The following is a 15,487-nucleotide window of genomic DNA, read 5'->3' as shown; positions in this document are numbered from 1 at the left end:
CCTATTTATCTCTTCCTATTTATTTCCTTTTCTTTCTCTACCCTTCCTTTCTCTCTTCTCTCTACTGATCGAGAAATAGTGGACAGTGTGGAAGGGGAACCTAATCACACGTGAGAGGTATGTGTGATTAGGTCCCTAACATGGATGTAGTGCAGCATAAGCAACTACGTGGAAGTTGCGGGTGGGAGTTGCTGTGGAACAGTTTTTCTTTTTCTCTCTGATCTGGAACGTGGAAGACTGAAAAGGGTTGTATCAGAAGCTTCTTAGTTGCTGCTGTTGAAGAAGAAATTCAGGCCAGATCACATTGGTCGTTGCTGTGTGGGAGACGACAAGATCAGCTCTGAAATGTGGATCATATCAGATCTGATAAATGAATAAATATATATATATATATATATATATAGATATATATATATATATATATCAATCTCTGGACGTGGATACATTGAAGCTGTGGACATCAACAGAAATTTATATGCACAGCTGTGAGTATATATATATGTATATCAATCTCTGGACATGGATACATTGAAGCTGTGGACATCAACAGAAATTTATATGCACAGCTGTGAGGGAGTCTACATTGGTTAATGTCTTAAGGACATTTCTCTCTCAAGACTGTCGGCTGTAACATGAACATTTGGGGACCTACACAATCTATTGGTGGACGGTGGACCTACACAATCTATTGGTACTTCCTTTCTACTCTCTCACGTCTGATTTTCTAGGGCAGACTTCTGTGAGCAAGTCTGCTCACATCTTGGGCAGATTTGTTTGCTCAAGTTAGGGTTTCTTAAAACCCTAAGTCGATGCATTCTTGAATTCGTATGGAGGAAACCAATGTCGTGCAGGCAATTCTGATTGTTTTTGTAGAAGTCGTGGAATGACGCACAACACTGTTTTCTTATGTCGTTGAAGTTTGAGGTCACGTTGGAAGGTCTGAAGTTGTCTGAAAATAAGTTTTTTTTGTTGGCTGTCGTTAAGTCTGTGCACAACTTATGATATTACTGCTTATGTCTGACTTTGAAAAATATACATATACTTAGAAGATGTTGGCATAATCGTCGTTGTGACATTAGTGGCATGTGGCAGTGGTGCTGCGCGTGATATTGTTGATTTCTACTTTGCTGATCAGCCCCTTGACATGTGACAGTGGTGCTGCGACTGCGAGTGATATTGTTGAGTTCTGTGTTGTTGATCAGCCCCTTACCTGACTGATTAATTATAAGTTGGACGTTCTTTTGTGTGTTCAAACTGCTGCAAAATTGTTTTGGTGCTCCCTGCTATGTTTAATATGGCTGAGATTAGCAAACCAGATGGTGGGAATGATTATAAAGGAACTGGGAATCCCTCCTTTTTTGGATCTATAGTCACAGTTAGCATTGAGTATGAGCAGTTTTTGGCACACAAAGTCTCACAGGCTTCAACTTCCACTGTTTTGATTGATTGAGCTCTCTCTACGGGTACATCCACGCCTGATTCAAGTATCTCTTGGATTATTGACTCAAGAACATCGAGACATTTCTGCAGTAGACCTGGTTTGTTCATTGTGTTGCATAGATTCTCTCAGCCACGTCATGTTAAAATTGCAGATGGCAGAATATCACCTATATTGGGTTATGGCAATGTTGTAAAACGCGTATCGTAAGCCGTATCGGTCGGGCTTTAAGATACGCCGTATCGTAACGTATCGTAACCGTATCGTAACCGTATCGTAATTTTTTTAAAAAAATTATTAATAAATCAGAAAAAATTTATAAAAAAAATCGAAAAATTCATAAAAAAATCAGAAAAATTTAAAAATAATAAATTGTTCATAGAAAACATGTTTGAGATAATGATAGACTTATTATTGCTATAAACTTACGCGTTCATCATTCATAAACATCAAAATTCATAACAATAATAATACAATATCATTCAACAAAGCATAAGGCCATAAGCCATAAAGTGATAAAGTCATAAATGATAAAACATTCAATCAAGTGTTCAACAACCATAGATTCATAACTCTTAAGTTTTTGATACATATTAAATGAAAGCACTCTTCACTTGACTCTCATTCATGATTCATCATTCATAATCTTCATCATCTTCATCTTCTTCTTCTTCTTCATCGTCAAGAATTGGAAGATCTTCACCAACATATTCAGCACCAGCACCAGCAGTAGCAGACTCTCCTTCATCAACAAAGTCTTCTGTTGCTTCAACTTCAAGGTTGAAGCATTCAAGATCTTCATCATCAAATATTGTAGTTGGTTCTTCTTCAATCCATGGCTCTAGATCGTCAAAATTTTCCAAGCTGATAGGATCGAACTGAGATGTGTGCTTCCTTGCTAATGATTTTTCTAATTCTCTACATTAAATAAGAGAAAATTTGTTAGTATATAATTTCATATAAATATATTGTACAAAATATGTAAACATTAATTAAGCTATATGCCTATATTACCTTTGTTTCAACCTCATATTATATCGAACAAAGACAAGGTCATTCAACCTTTTATGTTCGAGCCTATTCCTTTTTTTCCTATGGATATGTTGGAACACACTCCAGTTCCTTTCGCATCCACTAGCACTGCATGTCTGGCTGAAGACTTTGACTGCAAAACGTGCTAGGTTTGGACAATCAAACGCATACCTATTCCACCACAAATCTAAACAAAAATATAACAAATCAATGTGAAAGTTTTAAAAGAATCAAATGTAACAAATGCAAAGTAAATTAAAAATTTCTATGTATTTACCTGGACGCATCGTTGTCCTGGCTCCGCAGGTAGTCCCATGTTCCGAAAACAACTATCATATAGATCCAACTCATTGTGCACAGCATCTTGTTCTGTAGAATCTTCCACTAACACATTAATACAATCTAACAAACCATGCATGACTTCTCTGTCCTTCTTAAATGTATGAGAAAATCTAATTGCAGGATTTAGATAATAAGTTGTTGCATGAAGAGGTTGACGAAGCTGTCTAGTCCACCTTTTATCTATAATCTTCCATATGGGCATATATAACTTTTTCTTCTCCTTTAAGTTGTCTCGAATTGCCTCTTTTGCTTTGTCCATAGCCTCATATAAGTATCCTATGGAAGGTCTGTCCTCGCTGTCAGCCAACCTGAGAACCTTAACTAATGGAACACAAACCATCAATAGCTTCACACATGATTCCCAAAATACGTTATTGAATATAATATCCACAACTAAAGAAGCATTTCTTTTATGAGCATGTGGATATGCAGCCCATTCTTCACTAGCAAACATCTGTCTCAAAGGAGTTCTTTGTTTCACCACACTCTGCACAGTCAATACATTTGTAGCAAATCTAGTTTGTGCAGGTCGTATTAATTCAACTCCTTTTGTAAATTTTCTCATCAAACTCAATACATATGCATGATTATAGATAAATTTTGTTACCTCTTGACATTGGTCAATGGCTGATTTCATATCATGCATCTCATTAAGATCTTGAAGCATTAGATTAACACAATGAGTGGCACATGGACTCCAATAAAATGTTCTATACTTTTGAAATAACAAATCTCCTGCAGCTCTATAATTTGCAGCATTATCTGTAATAAACTGTACAATGTTTGCAGGTCCAACTTCTTGTACGACATTATCAAAAACATTGAATAAAATCTCAGCAGTCTTAGGAACATCAGACAAGTCAAGAGATTTCGAGAACATTGTACCTTTAGGGCAATAAACAAGAAAATTTACAAGTGTTCTTGACCTTGTATCAGTCCAACCATCTGACATAATGGAGCAACCTGTTTCCTTCCAACATAATTTCAACTCATCACAATGCTCAGACACTTCTTTGACTGTATCCTGAAGAATTTTGCCCCTCAACTGATGATATGATGGCATTTTGAATCCGGGGCCTATAGAAGCAATTGCATCTGCCATGGCTTGGAATTGAAAAGAATTAGCGGCATTGAATGGAATACATGCATCATAAAACCATTTCCCTACCTGCTTTTGTGCATAATATAGCATATCTTTAGATGTCATAGCAGCACGAATCTGCGGCTGACCACCTGGGCTGGTATATGAAGGGAAAAAACTCTTAATAGAGCCAACACTAGACCTACCAGTAGGAACTCTACCACTAGGTGGTCGCATACCACGCCTGGCCCTAACATCTGTTGTGCCTCTCCTCTTCCTTCCCGTTATGTCAGATCGACCTCCTTCATACATAATCCCTTTTCATCTACGATCTCTACCTCTTGAGGTCTCCAAATCTGTTCTTAGACTGCTATCGTCTTCATCATCACATTCATAAGCTTCTTCCTCTTCTTCTTCATCTTCCAAAGGCACATTATAGCCTATATTTGCATCTTCAATTTCTTTTTGTATTTTCTTTTGACGTAAAGCATGAAGCATATCTAAACATTGTTGACGCACAAATGGAGGCAAAGGTTTGTTTGGTCCTCCAACACAAGGAGACGCATCTTTGGAGGTCCCTGCCAAATGGTGTTTCATTCTAATAATCCCTCCTGAAAATGTATTCCCACAGAAGCCACATTTGAGTTTCAAACGGTTATTCTCCTTCACCCTTTCGCACCATTGCCATGTAGGATCCATATCTTCAAAAAAAAAAAAACGAAATCCTATGGTAAACTTAATGAAAAACACTCGAAGTCTTCCAATCTACGATTATACGGTAAAAAATTAAGAATACATGGTAAGAACATGAGATTTCATACCTTACGAAGAAGAAATGTCTGAAATGAAGAAAACTCCTTTCCTTCCCACGAAAATCAAGCACCCACGCACAAATCGACCACTTAATCTTCGATTTGACGATGAAAATCAAGTTTTTCACGATGAAAATGAACGATCGCCCTCCCTCACGGGGCACTATCCAAGCGTTAGAAATGAAGAACGGAAGAAAAATTTCAAAAAGAAGCCGAATAAGTAGGTCTCGGGCCCCCTTTTGCGTTTTTAGCCCGTATCGTACGATACGGGGTGTATCGCCCTGTATCGTACGATACGGGCCCTGTATCGTACAATACATGCGATACAGGGCCGATACACCCCCTTTTTACGATACGGGGGGTGTATCGTACCGTTTTTTTTCAAACGAGACAATACGTATCGTGCGATACGGGGTCGTATCGTACGATACGTACAACATTGGGTTATGGAGATGTGAAGCTTTCTCAGTCTATGACTATTCCACATGTCTTATACGCTCCTGAGTTTCTTTCTAATTTGCTCTCTGTTAAACAGTTGACTACTGATTTACACTGTCGCATTATTTTTGACCCTGGTGCATGCTCATTTCAGGACTCACAAACTGGGAAGACTATTGGTGGTGGCTATGAAAAGGGGGGCGTCTACATCCTGTCGGTCCCTATGGGCCTTGCTGCTACCTCTTCTACATAGATTTTACACCATTTCAGTGGCATCTCAATCTTGGCCATCCTGATCCAAGCTTCGTTCCATCCTACCTTACATTTCAGTCCCAGAGTCATTTCAATGTGAGACCTGTCAACTTGGCAAGCATACTCGTAGTAGTTTTCCTTCGAATCTTAGTCCATCAAGTCAAGGGTTGTTTGATCTTCTTCATGTTGATGTGTGGGGTCCTAGCAGGGTTGCTAGCCGATCTAAGTTTAGGTATTTTCTGGTTGTTGTTGATGATTAATCTCGAGTTAGTTGGGTATTTCTTTTAAAAGAAAGGTCTGAAGTAGTACCTATCCTCAAAAACTTGATTATTGAAATAAAAACTCAGTTTGGTTCTCTAGTTAAGTGTATTCACACTGTAATGCTCTTGAGTTTAAATCTTCTATCTTAATGACCTTTTATGCTGAAAATGGTATCTCTCCCTAATTTACATGTCCCCACACCTCACAACAGAATGGAGTTGCCGAAAGAAAACATAGACAACTTCTAACTGTTGCTCGTATCCTAATGCTTCATAATCATGTACTTGCATACTTATGGGGTGATGCCATACTCATGGCTTGTTACCTAACAAATCGTTTACCATCATCCTCCATTGACAACAAAGTACCGATTAAACTTGTTTATCCCAATTGAAGCTTATTTCCTGTTGCACCTAAAGTATTTGGTTGTACTTGTTTTGTTCACATTCTTGGGCCCAAACGTGATAAACTTGTTGCTCAAGCCATTAAGTGTGTTTTCATTGGCTATCCTCGAAACCAAAAAGGGTACAAGTGCTTTGATCCGGTAACTCACAAAGAGTATATCAGTGCGGATGTCACTTTCTTCGAGTCTCAGTCCTGTTTCTGTGTCATCTGAGATGTCATGTCTTATTCCTCTACGGCTCTACCTATCCCTCCAGTCCCGTTGTAGTCTTTTCCCTCTCCTACTCCGACAATGAATAGGTTCCAGGACCCTCCATTGGTATACACGCGTCGGCAGGATCCCTCTCATGGTCGACCATCAAAATCTTCTCAAGATGTGAGCTCCATTGAAGTAAGTATACCTGACATTGATCCTTCTCAGGACTTGCCTATAGCCCTACGCAAAGGCAAGAGACAGTGTACTATGCATCCAATCTCACAATTTGTTTCCACTGACCACCTTGATGACAATTTACAACAGTTTCTTCATGCTATGACAGTTCATATTGTTCCAACTAGTCATCAACAAGCACTACTACACTGTAAATGGCGACAAGCCATGCAAAATGAAATGGATGCCCTCTTACAGCGTGGTACTTGGGAGTTGATCCTCCTTCAAATTGTGATATTGTTGGCTCTAAATGGGTCTTTACAGTCAAGTACCATTCAGATGGGTCTGTAGAGAGATATAAGGCTCGATTAGTGGCTAAGGGTTATACCCAGACATATGGAGTTGACTTCTTTGAGACTTTCTCTCCTGTGGCCAGGTTGGGTACTATTCGGCTCGTTATCTCTGTTGTGGTATACTCTAATTGGCCTATGTATCAGCTAGATGTAAAGAATGTTTTTCTCTATGGTGATCTTGAAGAGACTGTATATATGCAGCAGCCCACAGGGTTTGAGCGACAGGGGAGTGTAGAAAAGTGTGTCGTCTGAAGAAGGCAATTTATGGACTTAAACAAAGTCCTAGAGCGTGGTTTCACAAATTATCTGATGTCGTTTCACAGTGTGGATTTGAAGGATCTCCTTTGGACCATTCTCTATTCATCAAGAAGACCTCCAAAGGTATAATTGTTATGGTAATTTATGTTGATGACATTATCCTGACAGGTGATTGTGATCAAGAAATTTCGATCACAAAGACTTTCCTTCAGAAGCACTTTGTCACCAAAGATCTTGGTCACTTGCGATATTTTTTTAGGATTGAGGTTGCTTAGTGTTGTCTCAGAAGAAATATGTACTTGACCTACTGCAGGATACAGGGATGTTAGGAGCCAAGCCGGCTAATCTTCCGATGAATCAACGTCTTCATCTTCATGATGATCAATCAGAGCTAGTAGATTCACGATCTTACAGGTCTCTTATTGGCAAGCTTCTATATGTCACTGTGACTAGACCAGATATTAGGTTTGTTGTTGGGAAACTAAGTCAGTTTATGGAAAAAGCTAGAAAAGTCCATTGGGATGCTGCATTGATGGTTTTGAAATATCTAAAGTCATTTCCGGGTAGGGGCCTCTTTTTCAAGAAAGGTGAATCTCTAGAAATTATTGCTTATAGTGATGCTGACTATGCAGGGTTTATTGATGATAGAAAATCCACCACAGGCTTCTGTATCATTGTTGGGGGCAACCTAATATCATGAAGAAGCAAGAAACAGAATGTAGTTTCGAGATCAACTGCAGAATCTGAATATAGAGCAATGGCTCAAACGACTACTGAGATGACTTGGGTTAAGTCTATGCTAACAAATATGAGTATTGAAGTTCCTCTTCCTATGAGAATGTACTATGATAACAAGGCTGCCACTTACATTGCAAATAATCCAATATTTCATGAGAGAACAAAGCACATAGAGGTCGATTGTCATTATATTTGGGATTTTATACAAGGAGGTGTTGTGTCTACAGTTCATGTAGCTTCTGAAGATCAGGCGGCAGATATGTTTACTAAGGCTCTTCCTATTGGTGATTTCTCTAGATGTTGTAACAAGCTGAGCATGATTGATATCTATGCTCCAGCTTGAGGGGGAGTGTTGAAATTAGGAACTTTATATTTAAGTGTGGTAGTTTTCTGATTACGTCTCACTGTGGTACGCGACCACTCGGCCGTCTTAAAAGTTAGAGTCTTCTTGAGTCATTTATATCTTTTTGTGTCTCTCTTGTGTAAAGGCACTAGCGGACCCCTATTCTCTCTTTAAATAAGAGATTAGGGTTAGCAATGAAAGAACGTTTTGTTTGTTCTCACTCTCTCTCTCTCCCTCTCGTTCTCTTCTCTAGTTCTCTTGTGTTCCCTCTCTTTTCTTCATCTTTTGCAACACAAGGAACAAAAAAATGTAAAGAGTTCATTGAGTTGCAATAAAGTCACATGAGTCCATGTGCTTGATTTAATAAATTGTTTGAGTTCAACATGTTTGATTTAATAAAGAGAAGTTCTAAAGACATAGTGGTGATGGTGATTTATGTGGATGATGTCATCTTGACTCGTGAGAATGAATAGGAAAACTTAGATACAAACTTTGCCACAAAAGAGCTTGGTCCTCTCAAATACCTCTTTGGAATCAAAGTAGCCAAAAATAAAGAAGGTGTTGACCTCTCTCAAAAGAAGCATGTGATTGACTTGTTGCATGAGACTAGCATGTTGGGGGCTAAACCAGCTGCTATTCCTATGAGTCTTAAAATACATTTACATGATGATCAGTTTGATCCCTTGGATAGCAAGTCGTATAGATCTTTGACTGGAAAACTACTCTATGTGACCAAGACCAGGCCATACATATTTCTAGCAATGGAGAATTTGAATAAATTTATAGATAAGCCAAGGAAAGCCCATTGGAAGGCATCCATGATGGTCCTGAGATATCCAAAGTCATCCCCTGGTAGAGGGTGTTTCACAAAGGATCATCATTGGATATAGAAGCATACACAGATGCAGACTATGTAGGATCAGTTGATTATAGAAAGTCTAATACCGGCTTTTGTATATTTTTTGGTGTAAATCTAATATCATAAAGAAGCAAGAAATGTGATAGCAAGAATTTGTGAGTGTGACAAAGCATTTGGATAGCCAAAAAAATGAACTGGTCGGGTACAAATAGAATTTCATACAACCATACCTACAGAGTCATGATCTAAAGGTTTGTCAAATGCCAGTGGATAATATCTAAAGGCAACTGATAAGGTCTTGAACCAAAAGAAACGACAGTACCCTCAAGGTACTCAAATATGGATAATAAATCAAGCAACTATGTGAATACCCTTTCCAAGATGTTGGTGATCCTATTAACTTTCTTTAACAATATGGAAGCATATAATAGCCATACATATGGTCTGAATTTTCAAAGCACCATCAACAACAACTTAGACAATCATTCTCGCATCAAAATCTATTAAAATATATCATTCATTTAAGGAAAGCTGAAATTGAAAGAAGCCAAAAGACAACCTGAACTAGATAAGATGACATCAACCTCCAAATGGCTTCCGTTTGTGGAAGGACTTGCCTTGGAGACGAATGCTTTCTCAATAAAATCGATGAATTTCTGCACAAACAATTAGTGGAAGGATTAAGACTAAAGGCACAAATTCATATGCATGCATGAGAATGTGCATTTAAATATTTGCGAGTGTGTTGTGTGTCCAAGAGAGAAAGGGTTCGTAAGCACTTCAACTCAGAAAGCAGTTGTGGTTGTGAAGAGCCTAAACTAGTAGAACATAAGAAGAATTACAAAGAAGTTCAATCTGTCTGTAACTTTAACACGCTCTATGAAAATATCAAATACAAAAAGATGATGCCTAGTGTTGTCAGAGACTCTATTGACTAAGTTGTATTCTTCTCTTCTACTTTGTATAGATGTACATACTATATACATGATTATATGGATATATGTAGCTATACTATGCATTTATTTTACATAGACATTATGTACATAGTAAACCTATCTATCTATCTATAAATATATAAATATATATATATATATATATATTCTTTTATTCTTAATTTTGCCTCTTGTTGTTGCTCAAGATAGGTTTGTATTCAACAAAATTGTGCTTGGAAGCTTGCCATGGGCAGGCCCAAACATCTAGTTTTCTACCAATAGGGCCAGTCAATAACTAACCCTTTGCAGGGGCTCTATCATATACCCCCCTTTCCTCAATTTGAAGAGCTTCATGCTTATACTTTGGTGTTGAACTTTGAACATATCCAGTTTTCTTCTGTGTTGGATTTGTATTGTGCATGCTTTCCTCTTTCGTGCACTTCCTATCGGAAAACCGCAGTGTGTTTGAGCATGTGAAGCTCTCTGATTAAGAAGAATCGGACCAGAGATGAAGTGCTCTTGCTCCTTATACTATCATGAATGTAGCAAACAGTTTTGTGAATACTTAAAAGAAGTTCCACAGAAATAACTGTGCTGGGAAATGTGGTCAGCAGAAATATTACAAGACCAATATTACTTATCTAGCAGTTACACATGTTTAATCATGAATTCAAACTATTAATCTGTTTATTCCTTTTTTTTAAATCACCTACAAGTGGATTGTTGGGAGTTAATATTAGTAAAAATTTATAAGCTGTGGGACCCTTTAGTACATATTCATAAATCATATATTAATATTTATTAATGTGGAAGTTCTTTAATCTTTATGTTTTATAATTTGGACTGATCTTGCAATTATGGATGCCACCAACTAATCCCTTTTTAATGTGGAATTAGGGTTAATGAAAAAGACTTTATTCTTTCATTCCTCCTGCCGTAACTTGGTATCAGAGCAACCCTAAACCTGGTTTCTTTTGATGCTGATGAAAGTCTTCTTCCTCTCATTCTTCCTCTTCCTTCTTTTCTTCTCTTTTACTTGTATTGATCTCTTTTATTCCATCTTCTATATATATATATATACATATATATATATATATATATATATATATATATATGAATCGGTGTATTTTTTCTGTAATTATATTTTTGTATATGTATATTTTTTGTTAGCAGCTGTAGTGTAGCCAAGTTTTGGACCTCCACCAGACTGTATTAACCATTGGAACTAATCCAACAGAGGACTAGCTACCTCTTTTCTTATTCTATTTATATGATTCCTCCCTCTTGTACAGTAATCCTTTGGTGGATTTAAGTAATTATTCTTAATAATATTGAGTTTATGTGCGTTTAGTGCAATTATTCATCTTGTGATTGTTTCTCTTGGCTTTCTTTAAAGCCTCTCTTGTCATGAATAGATTCTTGAAGTTACTTATCAAGTCATTTGGAATTGATTTGTAAATATGGAGGACATCTTAAACTTGTCTTTAACAAATTGGTTTCTAAGTCCAGTTTGGTTCCTTAACTTGCTTTCTAACCTAAGTTGGACCAAACTTGAATTAATACCGAAGCAAATGCGAGACAGGTTACATGTTTGTGATTCTTTCTAAAACCCTCACATAACTACAGGTAGGCAAGAAAAGAAGGGAAGAAGCAAGAAGATGGAGAAAGAGATGCACCTCTCTCTCATGCATGCATTTATGTCAATTCTGGAAATTTTATCTGGTAATAAATAGGTCAAAAAAGTACTTAGATGCAGACAAACGTTGAGATTCAGCAGAAAGGCCTACTCCATGAACCAGTTGTGTGAACAAAGTACTGAGTTACTAACTCCCATCGAGGTAGCCTACCTTTGCATCTTCAAAAGTCGACATATAACCAAAAGATATTCTGACAGCTCCAGTTGGCTTCCCATGCAAAACATCATAATCATCCCAGCAAACATGCCCAGCCTAGAAAACCCACATGAAATCAACTGAGAAAATGACAAAATGTGAAGTTAAAGTATGGTAACCATATAATAACAAACACCTCAAAAATGGACAGCACAAAATAATGTGCAAATCCAGAATGCATACCTCAATGTTAGAAAAAAGTTCTGAGTGAGAGAGACCAAGATATTTGGCACAGGCCCCAGGATTACAGAAGCATCCCGTCTAAAGCAAATTAAATCACAATTTATTATTTATAACAAAACCATAATCCAAGAGATCAATCAATACCAAATAACACCAACAAATAGAAATTATTCTTTAGTTATATCAAAGTTACAGCCACAATATGAGCTAATCACTAGCTCCTGACATGATGAATGTCAGAGTGGAATAATTATACAGGCAATTTCCCACATTGATCTTAAGTTAATGTCATGAACTATTCTCGACAAAGTTGCACATCTTGCATCAACCTTCCAACATTAGTAAAGGATGGAACTTCTGAGGAAGCAGGAAAAAGCAGAGAAAATTTTAACTCTTTAGCAAGTCACTCATCTGTTGGCTGAAACCTATTCCACTTGTTTAGCCTTCTGGCTGCCTATTTTCATGCCAAATATATGTATAAATATGTACATGTAACACACAGACAGGTATCAATTTGAATGTTGATTTTCATTCTGACAAGATTGTACCATTACCAAATACAACGAAAACTGTGAACAGTACTTGAGTGGCAATGAAACAAAATGGTCCCAAAATGTAAGGTGTAAACTCTGAGAATATATTACTTGGAAAATAAAGATATGACCAATTTAAAAAACAAAAGAATCTCCAAAAGAGTTACCCTTAACTGGATCCCAGATAGAGATGCCAGCTTTTCCACCTCATGATATCCATACCAAGTACCATCTGGCCTTTTCAAATTGAAAGCTATTGTTGGTCCCTGCCCCTGAAGACATCAAAAACTTATAAAGGTACACTGAAACACAAAATTGATGTCAAAAAAAAAAAGAAAAAATTACTCAGGAAGCCCAAATATATGTAAGTCACAACAAGTCTAACCCAATGAATTTTGTATTTAAGTAGTTGGCACAACATAATACAGTTGAAACAGAGAGCTGTGAGAGGGATAATAATTTAGAAAGCCAGGCTGCAGCCATGATGTCTGAGATAGAAAAGTCATCAAATCAACTCAGCTTGCATCACATGTTGTTGGAAAACTAGGATTACCAGTACAAGGAAATATATCTATCAAAGAAATCTTTACATGATAAAAATTTCTTGTTGGCAATAAACCAAATTTGATCTACCAAAAATTGTGTTACCTCACCTATAACAGTTTTTAGGTGTCAAAAAAAATCAAACAGTTTAGGATATGTCCAAAAAGGACATTAAAAATTAAATTATAATTTATAAACTACAAGTTGTATGCCTCAAGTAGGACACTAAAACAAACAAAGTATTTCACCACCTCAACAAGGTACCTCCTTATGCAAAGACCAGAGAATAAAATGATTGCACATCAATGTTGTACGTATCGTACGATACGACCCCGTATCGTACGATACGTATCGTCTCGTTTGAAAAAAACGTACGATACACCCCCCGTATCGTAAAAAGGGGGTGTATCGGCCCTGTATCGCACGTATCGTATGAAACAGGGCCTGTATCGTACGATACGGGGCGATACACCCCGTATCGTACGATACGAGCTAAAAACGCAAAAGGGGGCCCGAGACCTACTTATTCGGCTTCTTTTTGAAATTTTTCTTCCGTTCTTCATTTCTAACGCTTGGATAGTGCCGTGAGGGAGGGCGATCGTTCATTTTCACCGTGAAAAACTTGATTTTCATCGTCAAATCGAAGATTAAGTGGTCGATTTGTGCGTGGGTGCTTGATTTTCGTGGGAAGGAAAGGGGTTTTCTTCATTTCAGACATTTCTTCTTCGTAAGGTATGAAATCTCATGTTCTTACCATGTATTCTTAATTTTTTACCGTATAATCGTAGATTGGAAGACTTCGAGTGTTTTTCATTAAGTTTACCATAGGATTTCGTTTTTTTTTGTTTTTGAAGATATGGATCCTACATGGCAATGGTGCGAAAGGGTGAAGGAGAATAACCGTTTGAAACTCAAATGTGGCTTCTGTGGGAATACATTTTCAGGAGGGATTATTAGAATGAAACACCATTTGGCAGGGACCTCCAAAGATGCGTCTCCTTGTGTTGGAGGACCAAACAAACCTTTGCCTCCATTTGTGCATCAACAATGTTTAGATATGCTTCATGCTTTACGTCAAAAGAAAATACAAAAAGAAATTGAAGATGCAGATATAGGCTATAATGTGTCTTTGGAAGATGAAGAAGAAGAGGAAGAAGCTTATGAATGTGATGATGAAGACGATAGCAGTCTAAGAACAGATTTGGAGACCTCAAGAGGTAGAGATCGTAGAGGAAAAGGGATTATGTATGAAGGAGGTCGATCTGGCCTAACGGGAAGGAAGAGAAGAGGCACAACAGATATTAGGGCCAGGCGTGGTATGCGACCACCTAGTGGTAAAGTTCCTAATGGTAGGTCTAGTGTTGGCTCTATTAAGAGTGTTTTCCCCCCATATACCAGCCCAGGTGGTCAGCCGCAGATTCATGCTGCTATGACATCTAAAGATATGTTATATCATGCACAAAAGCAGGTAGGGAAATGGTTTTATGATGCATGTATTCCATTTAATGCAGCTAATTCTTTTCAATTCCAAGCCATGGCAGATGCAATTGCTTCTATAGGCCCCGGATTCAAAATGCCATCATATCATCAGTTGAGGGGCAAAATTCTTCAGGATACAGTCAAAGAAGTGTCTGAGCATTGCGATGAGTTGAAATTATGTTGGAAGGAAACAGGTTGCTCCATTATGTCAGATGGTTGGACTGATACAAGGTCAAGAACACTTGTAAATTTTCTTGTTTATTTTCCTAAAGGTACAATGTTCTCGAAATCTCTTGACTTGTCTGATATTCCTAAGACTGCTGAGATTTTATTCAATGTTTTTGATAATGTCGTACAAGAAGTTGGACCTGCAAACATTGTACAGTTTATTACAGATAATGCTGCAAATTATAGAGCTGCAGGAGATTTGTTATTTCAAAAGTATAGAACATTTTATTGGAGTCCATGTGTCACTCATTGTGTTAATCTAATGCTTCAAGATCTTAATGAGATGCATGATATGAAATCAGCCATTGACCAATGTCAAGAGGTAACAAAATTTATCTATAATCATGCATATGTATTGAGTTTGATGAGAAAATTTACAAAAGGAGTTGAATTAATACGACCTGCACAAACTAGATTTGCTACAAATGTATTGACTGTGCAGAGTGTGGTGAAACAAAGAACTCCTTTGAGACAGATGTTTGCTAGTGAAGAATGGGCTGCATATCCACATGCTCATAAAAGAAATGCTTCTTTAGTTGTGGATATTATATTCAATAACGTATTTTGGGAATCATGTGTGAAGCTATTGATGGTTTGTGTTCCATTAGTTAAGGTTCTCAGGTTGGCTGACAGCGAGGACAGACCTTCCATAGGATACTTATATGAGGCTATGGACAAAGCAAAAGAGGCAATTCGAGACAACTTAAAGGAGAAGAAA

General features: G+C 37.5%; 2 protein-coding genes across 15 annotated transcripts in view; both read right to left on the bottom strand.

Moving 5' to 3' along the window:
• The window catches only part of LOC116264250 (molybdenum cofactor sulfurase), an 84,671-nt gene that overhangs the window by 43,919 nt on the left and 25,265 nt on the right, over positions 1-15,487 (bottom strand). For 12 of the 14 annotated variants that reach the window (XR_004174814.2, XM_050080498.1, XM_050080499.1 and 9 more), the window contains 4 exons: positions 12,687-12,791; positions 11,987-12,064; positions 11,759-11,860; positions 9,539-9,635 (listed from right to left, as the gene is read on the bottom strand). Coding sequence is in view for 12 of the 14 variants with exons in the window: in XM_050080498.1 (XP_049936455.1) it covers positions 9,539-9,635; positions 11,759-11,860; positions 11,987-12,064; positions 12,687-12,791 (382 nt within the window). In the remaining 2 variants the exon portion in view is untranslated. Of the gene's footprint in view, positions 1-9,538; positions 9,636-11,758; positions 11,884-11,986; positions 12,065-12,686; positions 12,792-15,487 lie in introns of those variants that run through there. The other 2 variants (XM_050080503.1, XM_050080505.1) reach the window with 2 other exon arrangements.
• On the bottom strand, positions 1,878-5,027 carry LOC126410525 (uncharacterized). Its single transcript, XM_050080506.1, has 3 exons — positions 2,748-5,027; positions 2,453-2,657; positions 1,878-2,356 (listed from the first exon to the last, which is right to left on the bottom strand). Exons 1-3 carry the CDS (start codon positions 2,755-2,757, stop codon positions 2,074-2,076), a joined length of 498 nt encoding a protein of 165 aa, XP_049936463.1. The 5' UTR covers positions 2,758-5,027; the 3' UTR covers positions 1,878-2,073.

This window comes from Nymphaea colorata, chromosome 11, assembly GCF_008831285.2.
Source record: "Nymphaea colorata isolate Beijing-Zhang1983 chromosome 11, ASM883128v2, whole genome shotgun sequence".
In the NCBI taxonomy this organism is placed as follows: domain Eukaryota; kingdom Viridiplantae; phylum Streptophyta; class Magnoliopsida; order Nymphaeales; family Nymphaeaceae; genus Nymphaea; species Nymphaea colorata.
This window is presented reverse-complemented; position numbering and strand designations above follow the sequence as displayed.